Source organism: Urocitellus parryii, chromosome 8, assembly GCF_045843805.1.
Source record: "Urocitellus parryii isolate mUroPar1 chromosome 8, mUroPar1.hap1, whole genome shotgun sequence".
NCBI lineage: Eukaryota > Metazoa > Chordata > Mammalia > Rodentia > Sciuridae > Urocitellus > Urocitellus parryii.
The window spans coordinates 28,956,309-28,983,072 of record NC_135538.1 but is presented as its reverse complement, the minus strand read 5'-3'; the positions used below and the strand labels follow the sequence as shown (position 1 = coordinate 28,983,072).

The 26,764-nt window shown below is 33.6% G+C and overlaps 1 protein-coding gene across 1 annotated transcript in view; it reads right to left on the bottom strand.

Annotated features, from left to right (window-relative positions):
• Nucleotides 1-19,524, bottom strand: part of Ahi1 (Abelson helper integration site 1) — a 141,677-nt gene extending 122,153 nt beyond the window's left edge. The window contains exons 1-4 of the mRNA XM_077801475.1: nt 19,415-19,524; nt 17,037-17,104; nt 15,709-15,833; nt 566-1,110 (exon numbers count right to left, since the gene is read on the bottom strand). Of these exons, the coding sequence (XP_077657601.1) occupies nt 566-1,110; nt 15,709-15,833; nt 17,037-17,046 (680 nt within the window). The 5' untranslated portion in view covers nt 17,047-17,104; nt 19,415-19,524. The remainder of the gene's footprint in view (nt 1-565; nt 1,111-15,708; nt 15,834-17,036; nt 17,105-19,414) is intronic.
• Nucleotides 19,525-26,764: the final 7,240 nt, after the last annotated feature.

Here is a 26,764-nt window from a genome sequence, read left to right as displayed (position 1 = left end):
CATTATATATATACATATATGTATATGTATGTGTGTATATACATATACATGTGTGTGTGTGTGTATATATATATATATATATAAAGACTAGATGCCAAATTGCCAACAGTGATTACCTTTGAATGATTGTTCTACAATGAGAAAATGTTATTTGTATAATAAGGAAAGTTATATTCATATGTCCAAATGGGCATTTATAACTCAAAAAGGGGGAAGTAATTAGGTTTCTATTATTTATAAGGAGAAGTATGGGGTAACATAGAAAGATAGGGTAAAGATAGAAACTCTGGAGTTAAGCTGCCAAGATCTGGCTCAGCCTCTGTGACTTAAACCTTTTAGTTTCCACATCAGAAAAACAGAATGATATTACTTTTCTTCATTGGGTTGTAATAAGAAATAAATGAGTTAATTTTCATAAAGCTCCTAGCACAAAGTTAAGGTCAGCTGCTGTTCTCCTAGTGGCAGTGTCTCCAAATGAAAGATCAAGAATTTTATTAAACTACAGATGTCATGCAAGAGCTGAAAATAAGAATATATTAAAAAAATATGTATCTATGTAAAGTACCTTGTTTCAGCTTTAGACATAGCTGGAACTTTCTTTTTCTTCTTTTTCTTTTTTTCACTGCTCAATTTGTCATGATGCAATAAAGTATCTGAGGGAAAGTAAGTTAACTGTTCTTTCAGTTTCTTCCTTATTTTCTTCTTAATTTCTTTTGCCATTTCTTCAGCTACCTGGAGCTGGTATGCTTGCATGAGTTCTTCTTCTCCTTCTAAAGTATTATTTTCTTTTCCTTCCTTTGTCTTATCGCTTTTTTGATGATCAACACCGGACAATGACTTTGTTCGCATTTTCTGATGTGCAAAATCTACCTTCTCAGAAGTTTCTGGTTCCATTTCTTGTGTGGTCTTTGTAATCTTTTTACTTGGCTTCCCTTGCTTGTCTTCCTCTACACTGACATCATCATTTGAATCTTCAGCTGCTGAATGTGTATTCTTCAATTTGTTTTTAGTGACTCGAATGCTCTTCTCTGGGTTATTAGTGTTAATACAACTTACATCATCACTTTTGGTTTCTTTAATATTCTGAAGACCGCTTTTAACAGTGCCAAGCTAGGGAATAAGACACAACAACAAAGCTTTAGCTAAGGACAGCTGAAGTTTATATAGATAAAAACAATGACTAATGTTCAACAATGTGGAATATTAGGAAGATTATGTTCTGCTGAGACAGAGTGATAACAGTGTAGAGCCTTTGGTGAGCATTATCCTGGTTTATGTTCCAGAATTAGACTAGTAATCTCTAAAAGTAACTGGAGATTAAATGAGTTAGTTAATTAACATGGGGAAAAGTCCTTAAGGACTTTTCAGAAATGAATTAATTGCTCAAATTTTAAATGCTATTTCCTCACTGGAAAAATGATCCAAACTCTAATCTAATTAGGAGATGAGAAACTATTAAAAGAGTCACTGTGGGTAAAACATTTCTAGTTCCTCAAGAAAAAACACACATGGGTCATTTGTCTTGCTCCACAATTATACTTGAAAACCAAAGTCTTTAGCTCTAAGATTATCCTGTAATGAGTCCAACTGTATAACTAAAACACTTCTAAATGTTAAATATCAAGTTAAATCAAATGTCAAACTAAGCATACAGCTATACTTCTTTCTCCAATAAAGTATTATTTGAAATGAGACATTATTTTAATAGGAAAAAAGAGGCTGAAAATCACAAACGAATGTTACTAATAGTAAAACAAGTATTTTGAGAAATTCTCCAAAGATTTAAGTAGGCAAGATTAGATCTATTAAGAAACCATCAGAGAAAAAAACACAATTGATAGGGAAAGACATCCTCAGATACAGGTGGTTCTGGAGAAGCAATTAAGAATCAGAGCCAGCTATTCTTAAGAAGCAGCAAATATGCCTGAGGACAACCTATTATTGAGGAGCTGGAATGGATAACTCTTGTGGTAGCTCACCCAGAGGATTAAGCAGTTGAGCATAAAAAGAAAGGGTAGCATGCTTCAGGTAGGCACACCCCACAAACAGCAAAAGCAGACTATGTTAAAAACAAAAAACAGGCAGAGGAAAGATTCTCAACATAAAGACAACCGGACAAGTAAAAACTAACAGACACTAAAGGAAAGCAGTATAATTAAGGTGAGCCATAAAATCCAATGAAAGAGAAAAATGAATACCAAAGGAATATAAATAGTATAAACTAGTAAGAATTTAAAATAGGCATCATATTAAAGAAATACAAAAGAATGTTGGGTGAACCATAAATATTAGAAATAAAATTCTGAGTGACAGAAATAAAAACTTAATAGATGCAATGAAAATCAGATTGGACAAAAGCTAAAATCACAATTCAGAACTCTCTAAAAAATGGATATGCTTACTACTGAATACTGAGGCCCAATTTTTAAAATTCTTCATGTTTAAAAGCAGTTAGAAAACATTGATTACATATGAAAAGGAGATGAAATGTTGAAAGAACACCAAACATAAAGTAGCTCAATACATATTCAACATAGAAAGAAAGGGTAGCATGCTTCAGGTAGGTACACCCCACAAACAGCAAAAGTAGACTATGCTAAAAACAAAAAACAGGCAGAGGAAAGATTGCTCACTTAAAGTATTTTCCTAATTCTGTCTATATTTAATGATAAATTATGAAGCCATAACTTTTTAAAAAATCTTCCATAATCAGAGCTAATAAAAATTGCTTCCCTTAGAAGGATCCCGAGTTCAAAGCCAGCTTCAGCAACTTAGCAAGGCCTTAAGTAACTCAGTGAGATTCTGCCTCTAAATAAAATACAAAAAAGGGCTGGGAATGGAGCTCAATGGTTGAGCGCCCCTGGATTCACTCCCCAATACCAAAAAAAAAAAAAAAAAAAAAAAAAAAAAAAAAAATTGCCTCTTTTAAGAAATCAATTTTCATATATTCTGTTTTAGAAGTGATATATGCTTTAAAAATAATATTTTTTTAAAAAACAACAAAATAACCCCTCAAAATTAGAAACCCAAAGTTCATCCTTGATTGCCTTCCACAAAGAAAAAGATTGCTGATCTTTTCAGAAACTTCTCTTTGGTTTCTTTCTATGAATATAGTCATACTTCAAAAACACTGAATTTCCATTATGTTAAAATGGGCCATATAGATATCTTTCTACTTTTTCAGTGAATACTAGAAATGTAGCACCAATATTGCACAGAATGTGAGGAAATAGTTGTAAAAAGACATAATCAAGAATTAGACACACAAGAAATATTTTGTGGTCTCAAAACATTTTTTAAATGAAACTTTGGGAAAACTAATAAGATGAAGCTTGTTTTTTTTAATATTTTAATTCACTCTGATTCATCAGCCTTTGTACAAATAATATTAATTTTATATGACTTTGTATCTGTCATTGATCTTTTTCTTTGTTAAGTTCTTTTTTAAATAGTACAATAAATATAATTCCCAGCTTATCTCTGGTAACATCCTATACATTTAAAAGGATGATAATTATATTTTCATTATTTTTTAAACACTTTATTTTTTGTGGTTTTGATTTCCTTTTTCCCCCTTATAGTTTTATGGAAAAAGTTATTTATAAATTATAAACTTGATTAATTTCTAGTTTTGTTGTAGTACAGTAACAGAAGTCTGCTTTGTGGAATTTAATAGCTTCATGGATCTGGTTGTGACTGAATTTGAAATGGCCCAAAGACATTTGCTCATGTTCCTAATTTATCTTTGTCCATTCTTCATCTTTAACTTCTGTGCATCACTTAATATTTTTTTTTTAGTGTGTCTGCTTTTAAAATTATTCTGAAAAAAATGATTTACCAAAAATTCACTACTTTTAAGTATATAAATCGACTTTGGCAAATGTATAGTTATATGGTCACAATAATCATGATGTATTTCCATCACCCTGCATGTCTTTATGAAGTCAACTCCTGAAGCCAGTGTGATGGTGCATGCCTGTAATCCCAGTGACTCTGGAGACTGAGGTAGGAGGATCATAAGTTCAAAGCCAGTCTCCAGAATTTAGCAAGACCTTGTCTCAAAATTTAAAAAAAAATTAAAAAAAATACATTTCCCTAACTCCTAATGACAATGAGAATTTTTACATGTTCTTATTTGCTATCCATACCTCTTCTCTAATTTTAATTGGATTGTTTTCATATCACTGAGTTATAACTGTTCTTAAAATGTTCTGTATCAGATGGTGCTTTGAAAATATTTTCTTTCAACCCAAAGCTGATCCTTTCATTTTCTTAGCAATGTTTTAATTTTTGAAAGCCTCAATTTATCTCATTTTCTTTTTATGTCTTATGCTTTTATATCCAGAGCAAGGATACCAAGGATACCAATGAGTTCCTAATATTTGTGTTCCTTAGGAATATTGGTTGGTAATTTTCTTGTAAGTTATATAGCTTTGGTTCTTATATGTAAGTCTTTGATCCATTTCTAGCTATTTTCCAAATATGATATGGTCACAATTTATTTTATTGCATATAGATATATGATTATTTCAGGACCACTGTTGAAAAGTTTTTCTTTTCCCTTACTGAATTAACCTTGACAATTAAGAATTAAGTGACCAGAATGGGGTGTAACTCATTGGTAGAGCACGTACTTAGCATGCACAAGGCCCTGGGTGCAATCCCCAGTACAAAAATGAAGGAAGAGAGGGAGGTAGGGAAGAAGGAGAGAAAAAGGAAGAACTGAGTCCATTTCTAAAGTCTATTCTGCTCCATTGATACATATGCCTATCTTTATGATAATATCAAGCTGTCTTGATTACTACAGCTCTACTATGGGTTTCTATTCAAACTGTGTAACTTCTCCAATTTTGTTCTTTTTAAAATTGTTTCATTATTCTAAGTCTGTTGTTTATATTCCCAAATAAATCTCATATTTAGATTTCCAATTTAAAAACCTGCTGGCATTTTGACTAGTATTGAACTGAATCAAAAGATTTTCAGAGAATGAATATTTAACAACACTGCTTCTTCTAAACTATGAACAGGATATCTATTTAAGCAAATCTTTATTGTTAGCATTTTGGGGCCTTTCAGTATATATACTGAATATAAATGTAAATATACATAAAATTATTCATTATACTCCCTTATTATCCTTTTAAAATCTGTAGCATATAATGACTTTCCTCTCAGATTCTAAATATTGGTAATTTGTGTCTTCTTTCTTTTTTCCTGATAGATCTAATTAGAGGTTATGCAGAAAAAAAACTCAGCAGACTTTAGTTGCTAAAATGCAGCAAATTTCAACATCTTGCACATTTTTGATGCATTTATCCTTGAGTGCTATGTATATTCCAGATCATTTTTCTATATATGGTTTTCTGAATTAGCCTTATGAAAAGAATTCCAGTGAATAGTTTTTCTAACACTGAGCTGACAATATTCCTAAAAGTTATTTGGTATTATCTTTTTTTGTAAGAATGAGTTCCTAATATTTCATTGATGATGTCTGAATCTGTGTTCCTTAGGAATATTGGTTGGTAATTTTCTTGTAATGTTTCTAGTCGTGGTATCAGGGTAATGAGTGTTTACAAGAAGGAGTGGAGAATTAGTTTAGCCTGTTAAGAGCTTGTATAGAATTGGTATTAATTCTTCCTCAAACGCTTGGTGAAATTTACAATGAAGCCACCTAGAATTACTTTTATTTGTGAAGTTTTTATCTATTTCTTTTAGAGGGAGCTTTGGGAGTTTGTACACTGCATGTAATTTATGCATTTCATCTCAGCTGGTAAATATATGGTCAGAAAATCATTCATTATACTCCCTTATTATCTTTTTAAAATCTATAGCATCTACAGTAACTTTCCTCTCAGATTCCTAATATTGGTAATTTGTGTTTTTTTTTTTCTTTTTTCCTAATTAATCTGGTTACAGGTTATGCAGGGGGAAAAAAAAAAAACAAACTCGAGACCAGTTGCTGAAATGCAGCAAATCCCAAATAAGATCCATTTTTGGGACCAGCTATAGGTAGGATCCTAAAAATTGAGCTTTGAGTTTTGGGAATGTTATGTGTGATAAGACTGCTTTTATATGCCTAAAGCCTTGGGCAACACTGTACCAATTTGTTCAAATACTAATAATGCGATTTATGGTAAACATCTATTTTTGGTCTGGGAGACTGATATCAGAGTAACTATGGGGTCATTCACACAGGCACTGCATGCTTATATGACACCTTGCACAGACACACACATACACAAAACCATGAACAAGGCGGCTTGGGTAAACGTTCCTGGTTATCAACATTTTGCACATTTTCACAGTTGCTGGCAGAAGTAAGAACTGTACAACACTACAGGGAGCACACTACTGGTTTCTCCTGCAGTGTGCCTCATGCACTTTTTCCCTTTGTTGATTTTAATCTGTTTCTTTCTGCTGTGATAAACTATATGAACATATCAGAGCTTTTGAGTCCTGTGGGTCCCACTAGTGAATTATCAAGCCTAAAGTAGGCCATTAGAATGCCCAATACATAAGACGATCAATTTCTTTTAAAAGGATCTGCACTTGGATGTACTCATGCTGACTATAGTTTTTCTCATTTCACTGTTTACACTTATTATTTCCATTTTCTATTTGGGGCTTAATTTGTTCTTCATACTGTTTAAGAAGGCTTCAATAATAGATCTGAGACTGCTATTCCTCTAATAAAAGTTCCTCTTTAATTTCAGTATTATGAATTTCCATCTGCTTTAGAAGCATTCCACAATTTGATACATTGTGATTTTATTTTTCTTTAGTTCAAAGTATTTTCTTCAGGTTTCTTCTTTAATATAATGGCCATTTTTGGATCCTGTTTAACTTTCAAATATTGAAAGATCAGATATCTCTTTCTAGTTTAATTTAATTTCTAGTTTAATTCTGTCATGGTCTAAAACATGTTCTGTATCATTTAAAGTTTTTATTTTGTATCTATAATTTTTTGCTTATATTTAAAATAGTAATAACTAGGCTTATGGCACAGGTTGGTATTTGTCTCAGTGTGCTAGAAATTGATTACTGTTGTTTGTTGGATACAATGTTCCAAATTTGTCGACAGTGATTTGAAGTCATCTATTATTAATGATTTTTTGACTACTTACTCTATCAATTTCTAAGAGGGAATATTCAAATATATAATCATAATTGCTGATTTGTCTGTCAGTTCATTTCCATTAGTTTTTGTTTTGTGTATTTTAAAGTTCTTTTACTGGGTTTATACACTTTTAGGATTATTTTCTTCCTGAAAAAACAATACTTTTATCATTATAAAATATTCTTCTTTAACCTAGGCAATATTCCTGTTTATCCTTGGTAACTTTTTATGTCCTAAAATATACTTTTTCTGATATCACTATAACCACTCCAACTTTGCTTCAACTACTATTAGTATGGTATTATCTTCTTGTCTGTCCTTTAAACTTTAACCCATCTGTGTCTTTATATATCTAGGGGGTTTCTTATAGTAAATATATACCAGGGTCCTATTTATTTGTCAATTTGAAATCTCTCTCCTTGAATGGGTCTGTTTGCTCCTTTTACATTTAAAGTGATTTTTTTGATACAGCTGAATTTAAGTATTCCATACTGTTATTTGCTTCTATTTGTATTGCTGTTTTTTTTTTCCCTCTCTTTTTGCCATCTTTCTCATTATCTTTTTGTTATTCCATCATAACATTGCTGGGTTTTTTAATCTATCCCCCTCCCCACTTTTTAAGTGACTGCTCCAGGTTTTATAATATAAATCTTTATCCAAACCTACCAAATAATGCCACTCCCCATGTATTTTAAGAACCTTAAAAGTGTAATTCTACTTTACCTCCTCCCCTATTTCCTATGTTCTTACCTTTTGTTTCCACACACACATTCTATCCCTGTTTTCACTCTTGCCTTAAAAGTTATCTTTTAATTAAAGATTTTTTTAAATGAGAAAAATTATTTCTTTAGTATATACTAGTTTCTGTGCTCCTTTGTGCAAATCTACTTGGTTATTATCTTTTTAAAAATTAACAATTTCTTGTACTTCAGGTCTACTGACGAAGAATTCTTTCAGTGTTTACTTAAAAGGTTCTTATTTCCCTTTCAATTTTGCAAGATATGTCTCTCAATATAGAATTCTAGGTGGTGATAGTTTTTTCTTTCAGTGTTTTAAAGACATAGCTCCAGTCACTTTTAGCTGAAATAGTTTAAATTTGCTGTCATTCTTTATTCTCCTGAACAAAATGTCTTCATTTTCTCTGGCTTTTCAACAATTTTAGTGTGATGATGGAATGATTTTGTTCATATTTCTTCTGCTTATGATTTGTTGAGCTTCTTGTATCTGTGGGTTTACTGTTTCCATAAAATGTGCAAAATTTTTTCTTTGAATGTTTTCTTAACTCCTACTTTCTCAGATTTATAGTACACACAATTAAAATGCTTAATACTGTTCTATAAGTCACAATGTTCTGTTCCCTCTCCACTTTAACATTTGAGACCCTTTTTAGTGATAGAATGTTATTTCTTCAAGTTTCCTGATTATTTCTATGCAGTTTCTAATATGCTAATTCCATTCAGTTTACTGGTAATTTCAAATATTATATTTTTTAATCTCTAGAAGTTTTATTTTGTCTTTTTTATATCTTTTTCTATCTCCTTCTACATTGTTTCTATTAATTGACTTATTTCTGGTTCAAGGTCATATTATCTTTCCTTTTTATAAGGCTGGTGGATTTCAATGGAGATCAAACTATCCATTTGTATTGCTAGCTGCTAGATTTTCTCGGGATTCCTTTAAATATTGTTGGTCTTTGCTCTTAGACATAAACTACTTTGATCAGGTGACACACACTTGTAACCCCAGTGACTCAGTAGATGTTGAGGTGTTTGAGACCAGTCTCACAAACTTAGCCAGAACCTGTCTCAAAATAAAAAAAATAAAATAAAATAAAAGAGCTGGGAATGTACCTCAATGATTAAGTCCTCCTACATTCAATCCCAATACAAAAAAAAAAAAAAAATTATTTTGATGAGTATTTAGTTACCCCCTAAGAAGACTGGGGTTCTAAATTTATCTTTGATAGAGCTAAGATAATTACAGATTTATGTTAAAGAAAATACATGGATGATATGAGTAATATCTAGAGAACCTAGAAGATTTTCTACCCTTTAAAATTCAGTATAAAAAGCAAAAATATTTAGAAACTTTAGCTCATAGGACAAATACGATATCAGTACTATCAAGTAAGTTATAAGAATAAAATGAGGTAAAAGAAAATCAAGATAATATAGCATAAGCAATGAAAATGAGAAAAATATAGCTTAAATTTCCCCATTAAAAGATTTAAATGCAATTCTAAAAATACAACTCTAGTGTGTTTATTCTCTACTTACATTTATTTGTTATTACTATTGAATAAAAAACCACTCCAGACAGTAGTACAAAATAATAGTTTATTATGTTATCAATCCAATAAAGCCTAATTTATTAATATCCTGATACTCTGATCCCATGAGCCATCAGTTTAATCATCACTTGCCCTTATCATGTACTTACCGTCCATCACATTGTCTGGCAAAATTCCAGGCACTGTTCAAACTTAGTCATTTTATAATGAGTTTGAAAAATCTGAACCACTTCAAACACTGGTGTATTTATAAAAATATAGTCTATAAATTCAACTGGGTTATCAGCACTGTTGGACAAGTCTTCTATGTACAATAATCTGTTCACTTGCACTTCTCCTTACCTTCTCCACAGTGGCTACTTCAGACCCTCTTCACTCATCTCTAATGTCCAATGGTGTCACTTCCTAACTCATTTCTACAGACATAAGCCATCACATGGGAAGCTGGAACTTTCTGCTACCAACACTGCAAACACCTTCTTTTTCTCTTTTCTTCCCAAAATAAAAATGTGAATTTTTTCTACTTGTGGTCTATATCTCCATTATCTTTATCTTTCTGAAATCAGTGTTTAAACACCTTAATTCAATCAATACTATCTTCATAATATTCCTCTTCACAATCTTCCTAGAAGAGTTGTTAATGAGTGCTATATTAACTTACCCTTTTACCATCATTGTACCAAAAAGCCTTGTTCACTACACTACTACTAATAAGCTTCTAAATACTTATTTGGTCAGCAAAAAATATCATCTCAGTATCCCACTCTGAATCTCTTTAACTATTTCTATATTCTATTAGTTAATGTTATTTTCTCATACAATTCGTTTTATTTTTCATGAGTTTAGATTACTTAGCTATTTAGGATCTTAATATTTATAGCATCTAATTATACTACTTAACAATAGAAATGAAACTTAATCATAATGTTGTTCTGAGGAATAATCAGATAAATAACTATAAAACATTAAGAAGGTCCTTCTGATTCTAGTATTCAATACATGTTAGCAATTACTTTTAGCTACATGTAAAAGTATTAACTCTTAGGACTATAAAAATATTACATATTTTTCTCAATGAATTGGCTGACTTTGCTTTTTGACAAAAAGAGCATCTTATACATCCTATTCATTCATTCAATAAACATTTACTAAATCTTCTGAGAATATTCTATTTGGGATGTTTTTATCCCTTTTAAGTCCAGAATATCTTTCTTTACAGGAAGATTAAACCAGCTAGTCATTTTTATTTTCTCATTTATGTATTTATCTACTAATTTAGATTTTTACATTTAACTTTTTAAGCTGTCTGAAATGAAATTTAGTCATATAAAATGAGGTTTTAATTGAACTTTTTCTTCAAAACTTAAAGTATCCCTATCAATATTATTTCTTGAATTATATTTATAATAAAATGAAATATCTAGAAATGGTAGAATCCCTTTTCTTGTTTTAAATTTTTAAGTTAAATCTTCCTTTTTCATTCTTCTGCATTAATTTTAGTCTAATTTTGTTAACTAAAAAAGTTCACTGACAATTATGACAACAGTGTGAAACCTAAAACTTAAAGAAAACTGGTAAGTATAAAGTCTAAGTGTAATATGTGCTAACAATTATTTACAAGTTTTTTTCATTATGAATCTATACTTTTGGAAAATTTATTTTTAAGACCTTTTGGAGGTTTCTGTAGTTTCTATGTGATATTTGTCTATTAGTTCCTGTACCTTCTTCTCCAATATCTTCATATTGTTTCTCACTCTAATTATTTTAATTTACTACCCTGTTCCCTTTCAGTTGATTCACATAGGTTTCCTAATATTAGCATTTAGACTATCCACGACCATTTGTTCTCCTAAGAGAACATACATTTGCCTACAGTATACAAGAGCAAAATAGGGAGGCAGTAGAGCAGAGTTGTCATGATTACAAGATACAGAATAAGAAGGACCAGGATTCCTACACCTTAGTTGTCTGAACCCAGTTAAGTTCCTGAAACTCTGGTGCCTCGGTTCTCCAATCTATTCTAATTTTAAGATTCTTATGAGAATGAAGTGAGTTAATAAATGCATGGAAAGCATTTGGTATGGTGCCTGGTATGAAGTAGCTGCACAAAAATATCAGTTTTAAAAAAAGCAAAACTATCATTATTTGTTTTATACTCTAGCATATTTTGTAATTATGTAAATATCAAGGATACTAACTAGTTTTAATGAAAAGAGATCTTTTCTATGTGCCCTAATAGTAAAGGAAAAAAAATGAAGGTTAGATGTATATAGAAGTATATATCCTTCCTCCTCAAAGGAAACCATGGAAAACTACTAAAATCTTACACAGTATTTCATGTGTACATGTGGATCTGAAGGAACATAATTTTCACAAACATAAATATAAAATATTTGTTTTTTTTTTAAATTACTATTTTGTTTCCAATTAAAATGATTTCTTCTTGGTTATTTTTATATGCTCATATGGCTTTTATTCAATTTATTTGTACTAACTTCTTAATTATGCACCAATATCCATTTATTAAGATAGTCTTGAGATTTGGGGGGAAACTATTAGGTTGACTTAGATAATTCTTTTAACATGATCTCAATTGTTCAAATTTTATTTAGAATTTTTTATTCTTTCAATAAAGGCAACAGCTCCAAGTTTATAAATGCTCTTCATCTAAATTTTTGCACTTTTATTTTAAACTTTATAGTCATTTTGTCTGGTATATGAATCTTGCAAGTGGAAAATGTGACTACTTCAAAAATTTATTATACAATCTACTTTTTAAAATAGAAATCTTAAGCCATTTACATTTAATGTCATGACTAAATATTTGCTCTTAAATTTCTCACTCCATTACTTTTCTTTGTCTTATAAAATCTAATTTCAGTGATTTTCCCTGATCTCTAATGACTCAAAAAGTATAATAATCCATTTTATATGCTATATATTATTTTAATTATTTCACATTATAGGATGAAACTGTAACTATACCCTAGGCAGTATTAATAGTTATATGACTTTTCCTTCCTTTGTAAGCGAGGATGTTTTGCTCAATCTTTGGAAACCATTTAATTCTGTTATTTCACATTATCATATAGACAGTCAATTTTTTTTTTGTTTTACTTTATGATGGTACAAAAGAGATGTTCATTCAGTAGAAACTGTACTTCCAATTTTAAATTTGAATCTTTTCCAATCTGGTGATGTATGGTACAGTATGTTCCCAGTCAGCCCTACAATCATAAGGGATTAACAACTGACACTCTATAGTGGACTGCACTGCTAAGCTATTTGGTAGGTTAGATGTATTAAATGCATTTTCAACTTACTATGGGTTCACTGAGACATAATACAATTGTAAATCAAGGAGCAGCTGTATACATATATAGTAAAAATCTTTAGGTTTAATTTTGGCATATATATATAATAAGACATTTCTATATATTTAACTGATTTCAAGGTTCATTCAATATTTGCAGATTATATGCTTTCTACGCTTTTATTCATGTCTGATAATCATATACATCTTCAAATATAACATCTTTAATAGCTTGTCATTTTTTTTCAGGAGCTCATTAAGCTCTCTGCTCATATGATTACTGCCCTTGCAAATGACTAACAATTTAGGTTACTAGACTTCTTGGGTTAGTTTTCCCCTCAATACTCTGTAGATATTTCCCCATTGTCTTTTGGAGTCAGTGTTTTTAGAGAAGTCTGAAATGTACTTGATGCTTTTTTTGTTTAGATATTTGTAAAATTTATTTTTCTTCTGAAATAAAAACAAAACAAAAACATTTCTAGATACAGTTCTCATCTCATAAATACCTGGAATGCAAAATGGACTCATGTCTTTGAAGATCTTTTTTTCTTAACCTCAGGCAGGTTTCTTCATCATTGATGTTTTGGTTTCTATTCCATGAATACTGTCTGGGAACACTTATTTGTAAGTCAAGTATATCCTCATTACTTATTTACTTCAGTTTTGGCCATTTCTCCCATGGAGAGTGCCTCAAGTTTGTCTCCTGTATTACTGACTAGATTTTCTCATGGTACCAATTCTGTTAGTTTAGGCCTGAGATAGTTTTAAGGAAGCAGATGAAGAAAGAACATGGACTTTAAAATTGGAGGGACTATGGTCCTAGATCCCACTTTTTTGTTTTCTGACTATACAACGTGGACAATTTAAAATCTTTTAAAATAAAATTTCTCATGTGCAAAAACTCTGAATGATTAACACGACTATAAGAAATAATTGTTGTAAAATTCTTATCACCATGCCTGATATGTAATTAGAACATAAGGTAAACCTGCCATTATTGTAAATACTTTTATTACAGGTTTTTTTCCTTGCTTAATTTTATTTCAGACTGCTTCCTTTTTCACCTCAGTCTGTTATGTTATGTTCACAGAAATTCATGTTCTTGTTCCAAAGAGTTGCTATCACTTCAATGTTTATTAAAAGAGGTAACACTGAATTGTGGATAAGAGTACACTCTATAATCATACTGTCAGTATTTGAATCCCTGTTTTTATAACTTACTACATTACTTTTGTCAAGACAGTCCAAGTCTATGCTGTAGTTTCCTGGTCTGTGGAGATAAATCTTTATCATTCTGTTGTTTGTAGCAAGTATGTGAACACTTAAAAAACGTATGGAAGAGGGGCTGGGGATGTGGCTCAAGCGGTAGCGCGCTCGTCTGGTGTGCATGCGGCCCGGGTTCGATCCTCAGCACCACATACAAACAAAGATGTTGTGCCCGCCGATAACTGAAAAATAAATATTGAAATTCTCTCTCTCCCTCTCTCACTCTCTCTAAAAAAAAAAAAAAAAAATGTATGGAAGAGAGCCTGAAAGACAGAAAGCACTGCGCTATCTAGTAAATGAAAGTGGGTATTCCTCTTCTACTTCCTGGGATTAACAATTCCAGAAATATTTGTTTTTCCTCTAAGCCCTCCAGGAATATTCCCTTCTTTTGAACTAGAAAATCTTTTTCTCCCCCACCTATTATCCTTATTTCTGAATGCAAAGTCTATTTAGGTTTGGTGTTTGCTAAGAGAGGCTGGGTAAATTATGATGTTACTTCATACCTGTATGTCCTCAATATCTTAAATGGACCTTATAACTTCTGCTCATTATCTTATTATCACTTAATTAAGAATTCTTGGCCTAAACTGCATCTTGCTCATAACTCACAAAGTCCAATTCTCTAACAATGAGAGAAAATATGAGGTTCTTCTTTAACCAAGTGAGTTCATAAAAACATTCTGCAGACAACTGTTTCCAGGGTTCTTTTCGCTTTGTTGCAGTGTAAAATCCCCACCTGAGGGAAGGGCATGTACCAATACACAGTGTTCTATTCTGCACACCACTGTTTCCTACTATGCTGCACACTGTAGCTTACTATAAATGGTACTTGTCTGTGGCTGGATTCTGGCCAGCCTTACACTAATTTTGCCTCACTTGAGAGTATATACTGGTACACTGATGACTACCAAATAGAATACTAAATTACACAGGTTTTATACATATACATTGGGTAAAATCTGATACAAACAAAATATAGGATATATCATTCATTAAAAAAGCTCCTTCCAGAGAAAAATTATGTATCACTTGGCAGGACATGCAAGGACTTATTTTTGTGTATGTGTAAGAACACAAGAGAGTATGTTAAAAGGAGAAAGTGCAAAAGAAATGGTGAGATAGGTGTAAAACATGAACAGTTTACTGTGGATGCTGTTATAGACTCTCATAATACCACAGGAATCAGGCTAGTTAGTTGCTGATTTGCTTTAGTATTGCTTTAAATTCTGTATCTTTCATAAGTGTGCTGTCCAAAATTCTTTATTTAAATGTGTGGCTGAAGCATAAAAAGATAATTATTGACTTAAGGCCATTGATTTGCTCTGTTTTCTTCTGAGAAGAATCAGTTAGATTAAATCTAAATATAGACAAGTCACTGACTATCTGTAGATATTACTTCTAACATTCTTCATATTCTGGGTTTTAAAAACCTTTGTTTTCCTCAAAAATGTGTAATATGGCTAGTTTTGAGTTTCCTCATTGTTTCTGGTAACCCTCGCCAGTGTGCCTATGTTCTTCTTTTAGGACAGCACTCAAGACAGAATTCAATACTCTAAGAATGACTCTAAGAATGATGTTGATTCTAATGTAAACTTTATTTTACCATGTGTTATGGATCATGACGGACGTTTTTAATTTCCAAAGTTCCTTAGAATTTTAATATGAAAGCCATAATTTTATTCAGATACGTAAGTCACCATAACCAAATGATCAGTTACTCACTGGGATGTTTTCTCTAGATTTGGCAAGTTTTTTCTTCAGTTTTTTTCTTTCACGAATTAGATCATTGTGGGTCTTAAGTAATTCTTCAAAGCGAATTTTGGTTTTTGCTTTGGCTTCACTCTCAACTACAAAAGATAAAGACTCATGTCATTTTCTAAATAACTCTACTGTAACACAAACCTTTACTACTGTGATATTAAGAAATAGTCTGTGAATACCTGCATGAGTTCTCTACATTATAACAAGTGAATGATTCCTACTTCTTAAAATATTTTTTTCTTTTAGCTGTGGTGACTTCTCACCCATATACCTCTTACCTCTTTGGTCACTTCCTCTAAATGTCTCCTTTGCATAGTAGCACCTATCACTGTTACTTGTATGACCTTAGACATCTATAAACTTCATTTTCTAATATTATCTGTAAAATCAAAATTCTATCAAAGATCATTTGGCATGAAAAATGACTAACATTTGTCTAGCTTATAGTCACCATTTGACAAATATTAAAAGTTATTTTTTCTTTTAAAACACAAATCATATCATGCTATTTCCCCGCAGATTTAATTTAATTTAGGGTAAAATAAAACAAGTCCTTCATATGCCCTAAAGGGTTGTACACTTTCTGACAGCTTCAAATCAAGACAAGCCTCCCCTTAAATACCTACATCCTGTCCATAATGTCAACCTTCTGTCTCCTCCATCAAAATAAGCTCCTTCTCATGCAAATAGAGCTGCTTCTACATTGTGTTAAGCTATTTAAATGTTGCTTCTAAAATGGATCACTTTCTGACAACCTCATCTAAGCTTTTCTGTTTCTTGTGTAGAAAGCCATTCTTTTTCTTTGTAGCACTTAACCCAACTAGAATATATATGTATATGTAATATACATATGTCTACGTACACCTACATAAATAATTCTCTCTCTCTCTCCCACCATACTATGTAGTGTATATCTACATTCCTAGCTACTAGCTTTGGTGGTCAATAAATATGCTTTAAGTGAAAAAATGATGACTGAATGAATGCCCCATAACAGGTATGGTCAAACTGTGGCCTATAGGCTAGTCATCTGCTTTTGTACATAATGTTTTATTAAAACCAGATATGCTCATTGTTATGAATTCTTATGGTACTTTTTTGATTTAAAAGAGCTGATCAGTTCCACACAGAGACCAAACCTAAAATACTCATTACCCTCTCTAAAAGCAATATTTGGTTGATGAGACTTACTTTATTCATTAATCTGTTAGAGTCCCTTAAAATGAGCCAAATTTAAAAACAAGTGTGTAAAATATGAATTTTGTACAAAAATTTCATAAAAGTCTTACCAGTGGGCATAGCTCAGCTTTATGGCAAGCATTGAGAAATAATGTAACGCACTGACTCAGTCAGGATCCTATTAAAACAAAGAGGATTTTTTATAACATGGATGTTCCAAATGAAAATTAAAACATTCTTCACTTAAGTTATGCCATGGTATTGCCATTACTTCACCAGTAAAGCTATACTCTCTTATCCCAATTTTTATGGAAATTAATTGAGTATATTTGAATTAATTTTAGGGTCCTGCAATAAGGTTAAGTAAACTGGATCATATAAGAATAAAATATTTTTTTATTTGAAACCAAAAAAATTAGAAATTCAGTAAACATCTAACTTGGTGTGTTAGTAGACTTTTTAAAGTGTTCTAAAAAATTAATGACTATTTTAACATGATTTTAAGAAACCAAGCCCCAGCTCAGGTTTGATTTCCCAAAACATTATCATATTAATAAAATATGCTTGTGGGTAGCATATTCATAGGTAATTTAAATACTTCTGTATCTGCCACTGAAAATTTTGCTATAATCGAGAAGACTAGCACAAGCATCTGTGCCATCATTTTCAAATAAATATCTCAAGGTATATTACATCAGAGCTACTCAAACACATGGGTATACTCTGCACATATATTCTTGAACTGTCAATTTATTTAAAGATGAGGATGAGTCTAAAATGAATATATTAATTTCCACATAAGAATACAATATGCATGCATTTTTAAGAATAAAATTGTGTAAAAAAAAGAAAAAAAAAACCACATATTTTGAACTACTGGGCATTATTAGTTAATGCTCCAGTTCCCTGGAGATCTATATTCCCTAACAGAAAAGTCTAAAAAATGCTAAAATTCCTTGATCTTCATCAATCAATTGGTTTACTTCCACCCTGAATTTTAACCCTGTTAAATGTTCTGTGACCATCATCAAACTGCTAGCTTTTGGACAGCAAAACCTGTGCTCTCTTTATCTATGTATCACCATTAAAAAAAAAAAAAAAAAAAAAAAAAAAAGCAGAAACAATGGTTTTATAGTCCAAAAGACTCAACTTGAGCTCATGTTCTGTCACTTACTGATGTGTGGTCTGAGGCAAGCTACTGAATTTTCCTAAGCCTTGGTTTTTCCTTGCCTGAGAAATTAAAATGGCATCTACTTTTATTGTAAAGAGAAAAGGAAACATCAAAAAGGAAAACAATCACACAATGCAGGTAGTGCTCCATAAAATTTCTTTATGTTCATTTAATAATTATTTAATAAATAAAATACATGATTAAATTATTTTAATCATACAATATGCATGCATTTTAAGAATAAAATTGCATACAATATGCATGCATTTTTAAGAACAAATAAATTATGTATTTACATTATCTCTAAATATAATGTATTTATGCAAAAATTAAGGCCAGATTTAATAAAACATCCCTGCATCTCATATATGCCTTTATTTTAAAATTTCTCCATCCCAAGTCTTTTACAGGAGCTTCAAAGGCACACAATGCAGAAAAATTAATTAGATTGCGTTTCATCTCATTTTTTTTTTTTTCCACTGATTACCTGATTATCACCCAGCATGGGACTAAAGACCAAGGGGAGAAAAAGCTGAGAGGCTTGGATAATCCAGTCCTTCGGAATTTTACAGTAAAGGAAAAAAGAAACAAAAACACAGGGTGCATAATTCAAAAAATAAATCAACGACAGTCTTCGTGAATACCTGAGATTCTAAATATGGTTTTAAAACACTTCTGGTATCTTAATATCTTTCAAATATCCTTTAAAAGAATTTCCTGAATCCCCACAACAAGCAATCTTCTTTCAGAAAGCCCAAACAATAACAGCAATCCTTAATGCAACAGGTCAAAAATCTGTTAGCATCCCTTTCGGGGGAGCGGGGCGGCTGTATTTTCACAGTACTCCTGAAATGCAGTGTAATCATTCAGTGGGGATTCTTACCATATAATTCCCCCCCCCCCATTTTTAGGCACACCTAAATGACCCTATTAACATAATTTTACTCTTTTCTTATAAATGTAAGACATGGATCACCTTTTCTCAGATGTAATAAAGAAGGCGTTTCAGTACCAGCTTGACCCTCTAAAAAGAAACGAACATACTTAGAACGTATCTGCTCCAAAGCGTTCAGGCCAGGACCTGGAGTATGGAAGACAATGACTGCAATCCCCTGCTCCACAGACTACAAGAACTGAAACGTACGGGGGATCTAAGATCGCATCCCGTGCCCGCTCGGCTACGGCCCGCGGTGGCGCACTGCGGCCCAGCGCTCTCGGCCTCGCGCAGCCCCCACGCCGCCCCCCCCTCCAGGAGCCCGGGGCAAGCCGAGCGCCGGCTCCCGGCTCCCGCCACCAGCGCACCCGCTGGGTACTCACGGAGAGGAGAGCGCTCAGCGATCGGTTCCCAACGAACCGACTGCTGGAGCGGTGAGAAGCAAGCAGACCTAGTGCCAAGCTGGGCGGGCCGGAGGGCGGCAGCAGCACAGCCAGACCGGCCGCCAACGTCCCAAGCTCTGAGAGCCGACTGGGTGCCGCAGTGCGGGCCGCGCGCCTCTCGCTGACGTCAGGCCTGCCTACGCCGCCGTTCCCATGACGACCGGAGCTGCCCACGCGCCTGGCCTGGACCGTGGCCGCGCCTGGGCGCCCTTTCTGCGCCCCGCCCCCGCGCAGGCCCCGGAAGTGCTGCATCGCTGCGCGGACCCGCGGGTCCTCCGCCTATCGGCGGGCACGCGTTGCGGGGCCGTGCGCGCGCCTGCCGCCCCCGCGGCTCTGGAAGGGGTAAGAATCTGCTCCCCTTGGAGCTGTAAGGAAACCCCAGGATGCGCGGGTGTACCCTCTGTGCGCCTCAGAACCGTAACGAGCCCGGGATAAACAAAGGAGGGAAAGCCAGACGGGCAGGCAGTCGTGGAACCCTCCCTGAATAAGAAACATGAATGAATGAGACCGTGAAGCAAAGAAAAAGACTTGTCATCCCCCGCGCTATCGCGCCCACAAAATGAAACAAGCTTTTTAGCGTGGAAAATGAAGAGTTGTACTACACACAAAAATCTTGGCGGAAGAAAACCATCCATGATTCTCCAGGCGCTGAGATATCTCACTATGTGTTGAAAACAAAAATGAAAACGTCATCTTTTCTTCATAAAACGCCCCCTCCCCCGTGCTAATTTCTGCTACAGGCGCCATCTTTAGCTCTGAGTCACCAAGGATGGAAAAATACTAGTTGCGTTATTCCTCAACTCTTGAATTAGAGGCCATTTTCTACAGTTATAGTTGTGCACCATCACCTGTTGCTTCGTTTGCACTGGGAGAAAGTTGTGTATATTTCTCTGGAAGCCAGTTTTTCTATTCTCAACACACCTTACAAAAGAAATCTCACCTGTTTCCCAAAGTTCTATCAGGAGACAATGGGAAATATTACCAATCCCATGTATGCCAAACAGAGTTTTTTGATTTTTCACTCTAAATCTACTTCCCTTCTAAATTTTATTTTGCATTAAGTCACCACAAAGCTCAGAGTGTTTTAGTAAGATAGCTTTACAGTATCCCGAATACATCTTTTAAACAAATCTTGTCCATTCTACCTTTTTAACATCCTCAGTGTATAGCAACTGCCCCTGCCTAATGCCAGCTTTCAACATTTCCCATTGGGTAATTGGAAGATAGCCCCTTTCCCCAGTCCCCTCACTCTAGTTTTGACTGTTAAATTTCATTCTCCAGACTGCTATCAGAATGACCAAAGTAAAAATGTAAAGCTAATAAAGACACCCTCCTGAAAATTGTTAAAAGGCCATCTGTAGCAGACTATCTAATTACTTTTCCTGGGATTCAAGATGCTGTATCTTGCCTAATTTCATCTCTCATCAGCTCCTTGTTTTAACGTCATACAATATTGAATTATGTATACCATTCAATTTTAGGCACTCCATATATTAAATTATGTGCACCCGCAAGATAATTTGTACCATTTCATGCCCCGGACCTTGCACATATTGTCTGTTCTCCCTGAAAGTCCCACCTACTTCTCCAAAATGCAGCCCATCCTTTGAATCTTAAGTTGATTAACTTAACTCTGACCACTCCTGCTACACCCTACTAGATTTTAGATACTGATTCTACAAATTATATTTTCATTGCATTGCATTTTAATTTCTCCATCCCCAGCATCTACCACGGTATCTATCAAATAATTGATCCTTTATGAACATTTGTTGAATGAGTAATAGATGATATATACTGAGCTCTTTCTAGAGCTCTGCATTATTTTATGCGCTTTTCATCTGTACCCACAACCACCATTTAAATATAAATTTGACAAGGCCAACCATCCATGAAAAAAGTCAGAACAGATGCTGGCTTTACTGATTGAATTAGTTTGCTTTGCTGCCATAACAAAGTAGCACACATTGAGTGGCTTAAAGAACAGAGATTTATTTTCTCACAATTCTAGAGACTAAAGTCTATGATGAAGGTGTCTTCACTTAGTTTCCACTTTCCCCTTCTCCTCTTCTAGGGGTGTAGTCAAACTGGATTAGGACTCACCCTAATAACTCCATTTTAACTTAACTATCTCTGTAGAGATCTGATCTTCAAATCAGGTACTTGGGGATTAGGACTTCAACATAAAACTTTGGGGATGTAGCACAACTCTGCCCATAACACTACTGAAGTAGAGTTCTGTAGCCATAAAAGATGAGGCCTTGTTTAGATTCCGACTCACAGGAACTAACTGCATAAAGACATGTTTTAGGCAATCAGAGATCATTCCTTAAGGGTTAAATATTAGATGACATTAAAGAAATTTTCTTAATTTCTTTAGGTAAAATAATAGTATTATTGTTACATATAACTTAAGTATGTAAAAGAGTGAGGAGGTATCTAAGGTTTGCTTTAAAATGTTGTAAATTAAAAAGCAAAAAGTTGGGAAAGGTGACACATGTAGATCTAAATTTTGATAATTGTTGAAGCTGATAGATACCTAGTATTTTATTAAACTTTTTCTTTGTTTGAATATTTCCATAATAAAAAGGAAAAATGAAGATAATATTACTATATTCTAGAAAATTTGAAATATAGAGAGCATTAAAAAAAAAAAAAAAGAAAAAGTACCTAATGCTACTACCCAAAGATATTCTTAATTGACTTTTTTGACAAATTTCTTTCCAGTCTGTTTTCCATGCATGTTATACTCTTGGTCATGTTTTCATGTAAAATGTTTATTTCTGCTTTCTTTAATTAACATTATGTTATAACTTCATTTCCACACTATTTTATACACACACATACACACACACACACACACACACATATATACATATATATGTTATAAATTCATTATGTTATATCTTCATTTCTACACTATTATATACCACATAAACTTTATTAAAAATTCTAAACTTTGTTAATAATGTTTATATGCTGTAGTAAAAATTCAGATATTTATAAGGTAGGAACTAAAGTCAGCCATATGTGTGTTATTCACCTATCATAGATTTTTACACATTCTTTCAGACCTTCTTTCATACATATACTAAATATTCCAAATTACAAACATGTCTTCATGCAGTTAATTCTGTCCTGCCTCATAATTTTTGTTCTTCTTTTTTTGTAACTTTGGTAGTGGGGCCTGAACCCAGGGCACTCTACCCATAAGGTAGGTTCCCAACCCCCCCCTTTTTTTTTCGGTGCTGGGGATTGAACCCAGGGCCTTATGCATGCAAGGTAAGCACTCTACCAACTGAGCTATATCCCAAGCCCCCAACCCTTTTTATTTTTTATTTTGAGACAGGATCTTGCCAAGTTACTGAGGCTGGCCTTGAACTTGGGATCCTCCTGCCTCAGTGTGGAGTTGCTGGGATTACAGGTGTATGCCATTGTGCTGGGCTTATTTTTGTTCTTTATCATGTACTATTGTCCTACAAGTCTTTTGGTATCAGGAATATCTATCTGTCCCACTCATTTTAATGTCTTCATCCTCTATCCCTTTTTTTTTTTTTGCATGGGGGTGGGGGAACCAGAGATTGAACTCAGGGGCACTCGACCACTGAGCCGCATCCTTAGTCTTATTTTGTATTTTTATTTAGAGACAGGATCTTACTGAGTTGCTTAGTGCCTCATTTTTGCTGGCTTTGAACTTGAGATCCTTCTACCTCAGCCTCTGGAGCTGCTGGGATTACTGCATGTGCCCTTGCCCTCTATCACTTCTATTCCAGAGTTTATCAATTATAACAAAAATGACAAAAAGTAATATGGTGTGTTTTTTTAAAGATGAGCTGTTTCTTATGTTTCTCACATCATTATTATTAAATTTATTCCTCAGTATTTTCTATATTTATGGTACTATTTTGAATTCATTCATTTCTCTTATTGCATTTTCTAAGTAGTGATTATATATTTTCCTGCTTCTTCTTCTAGGGCTTCTTATCTCCTTGATGTCTCCATATTAGAGTATCCCGTAAGTTCTTGGACTTCTCTCATCTTTATTTTCTCCCAATTTCTTCTAGTTCTATAGTCCCATTGCCACAGACTACTCTCAAATGTTTCCTTCTAACCCATTCTTCTCTCCTGAACTTCAGACTCATACATGTAACTGCATACTAGATGTCTCCACTGCAGTGTCTGACAGGCATCTCAAATTAAAATTTCTAATACCAAACTCCCCCAATATTCTGCCTACTCCAACTCTACTTGAAGCTTTCTCCGTCTGTATTGACAATGACATTTTTCCAGTTAACTCAAGATGAGCACTGTGTACCTTAGCATAATCTTTGACCTTTTTTCCTTTTCTTACACTTCATGTTCAATTTATCAGTTAATATAAATTTGAACTCAAAACCCATGTAAGAGAGGCTATGTTTATAATTTGGAGGAGAAATTTCTTTTTCCCATCTGAACTCCAGCCTTGACAAACTTCCTTGTTTTCCTTTGCTGGTATGGTCTGTCCAGGGTTCCAGATTTATGCAAACATCTTAGTTCCCACCCTGAACAAGTCCTTATATCCTGTCTTGGGAAGCCATTATATTCAAGAACTATATTCCTGGTATCTTTGGTAGGAATTCCCTCAGTCCTTGACTTCTCTTGTTTCAGTTCTCTCCTCTCTTTGGGCCCCTAAGAACTTCCTCTACTTTCCAGTGAGGTCAATGATGCAATCAGCATTTCTAGCTGATTTTCAATGTTTTTTTTTTTTTCAGTTACATATTGGGTAAAATTTCTTCTCTTTCAACTCATTTTACAGGGAATTTTGTGAGCTAACACCAATTTCTTTGCAATACTGATTGTCATCCACATTTAGCAGATGACTAACTGAAATAATTGAGCCTTTCCTATATGCTTCTTGTGTTTTGAAATGCTATGAAAACCATATGAATCTATAGATAAAGATTGGGTCAGAATTCACTGAGCTTTCCATAATATACAAAGCTGTCTATAGATTTGTTGTATACATATGAATTATCACTTTATTAGGAAAACATTTTAACTTAGCCCCCACAAAAAAGAGAAATGATTTCAGAGACTGAGGAAAAATTAAATTATAATAATAGCAACAATACCAACAGAATCCATTTCTGCCTATGCTCAATCTAAGTTTCTAACGCAAAGAGCACTAGATGGCAGTATATAAACATGTATCATTACCTGTACCTCAAAGATCTTGGTTTAAGGCTGTCTAAGGTCTTATTACATTTCACTGTGTACTGACCTGTTACCCACACTAATTTACTGAAATTTAACTTACTAGCTTGAATTGATATAATTGATGAGATGTATTTGACACCGAGTCTGAAAAATTCAGTTGCTAGACTAATGAATGTAGTACAGAATGGTGCCTGTACCTCCAGAGTTGGTTTTGGTGATATATATATAAAAATCCAGAGCCCTTTCCTGCCATTAGAGGCCCCCTTCCGAATAGCACCTTTTCTTAGAGTTGGAGAAAATGCACATTTGGGACACTCCATTCTGTTCCTGAGTCATAACGTCTTTTGTGGATCTTAATGTTTAAATCTTCGTCTTGTTATTAAAATGGTGTCTGCTTACCAGATTGGGAGCCAGTAATATCACTTACCAATTGTGGGGATAAGGACTTCCCAACTCATCTTGTGAACATTGTCCAGGTCTTCCTGAAGGGACTTGGGTCATATCTCTACCACAGGTGAGAAGGAAGTTTCCTTGTTATCATGCTTGAGATATTTTTAATATATAATTGGTATGTAAAATATAAAATGAAAGAAGAAGAAAATTAAAAGAAAAACATCACCAAAATAACTTAGCTTATGAACCCATTTTTTCTGTTTTCACCTGAGGTCATTTGTAATTTTAATAAATTTAAATAAAATGTTCAGGATGTTATTTTTAAAGTGCATGTTAATGACATCAAAGGGCTTACAAGGAAAAATGGCAAATTCTTGGTTCACCCTGATCCTATTCACTAACCTGCTCCTGAAACTAAACCCTTTTAAACAGTTTCTGTTTTTGTATCTTCTGGTGATTAATGCTCTATTTCATCACTATTTCTTGATTCATAAATTTTAAATATTGCCTTAATCTATTGCTAAGAGAGACACTTTACATCATCTTTCACATTCCTTATCTATCTCTTCCCAACAATATCATATAAAAAAAGAGGTAGAATAGTAAAATAGACAAGAGCACAGACTGTGGGACGCTGTGACTGAGGGCAAGTTACTCAAGTTTTGTGAGCCTCATTTTCCTCATCTGCAAAATGGACATGATGAATCCGTTCTTTAGAGAATCATTATGAAAATAAATGGGTCAAGATATTTAAAGCACTAAGTTACTATATTAATTTTTCTTTGGTTCTTTTGTATATTTTAATGACACTAATGTTACTATATTTGACTTTTCTTTGGGTTATCTTTGTATATTTAAATAAAATACTTACTTTTAATCAAATATGTGTGTGTCTGTGTGTGTGTGTATATATAATATATAATGTCTTGACACTTTATAAGATGAAGAAATTTACATTATGCTTCACTTTTCCCACTTGCATATCTCCATCTCACCTCCTATATTTTTCATCTCTGATTATTATATTTTCTAGGACATTGTCTTAATTTAATCTTTTTAGCTATCTGTTATACATTTTTCTTTAGCAATCATATTTATAATTTCTAAGATTTTATCTGATCTCTAGTGTTTAGTTTTATAGGATTTTAAAGATGTGATATCTTACTGACTATTGTGTTAGGTAGGGTCCACTCAGAAGAAAACATTTACCACACTAGTGATTTAAATGGGGAAAAATAATTGTGAAGTAATTTGTGAGCTAAGTAAAAGATGTTTTAGTTACTAACAGGGAACTGAACTTGGAAAAAGAACTTGGAAAAAAGAACTTGGAAACTCCCAAGGAGAAAGCCCAGACCCTGAGCCCCAGACCTGTGAGTGGGCCTGGTTGCCAAAGGAACACTCAACCTGCTGCTCGGATTACAGGTGTGTGCCACCACGCCCAGCTGTTGGCAGCTTTTAGATTATTGCTTTGTTCCTCCTCTTCTTCCTCCTCCTCCTCCTTCTTCTTCACCAGGATTGAACTCAGGGGAGCTCGGCCATTGAACCACATCCATCCCCAGCAATATTTTGTATTTTATTCAGATACAGGGTCTCACTGGGTTGCTTACCTCCTCACTTCTGCTGATGCTGACTTTGAATTTGGGATTCTCCTGCCTCCACCTCCCCAGATGCTGGGATTACAGGTGTGCGATTTTCTTACTC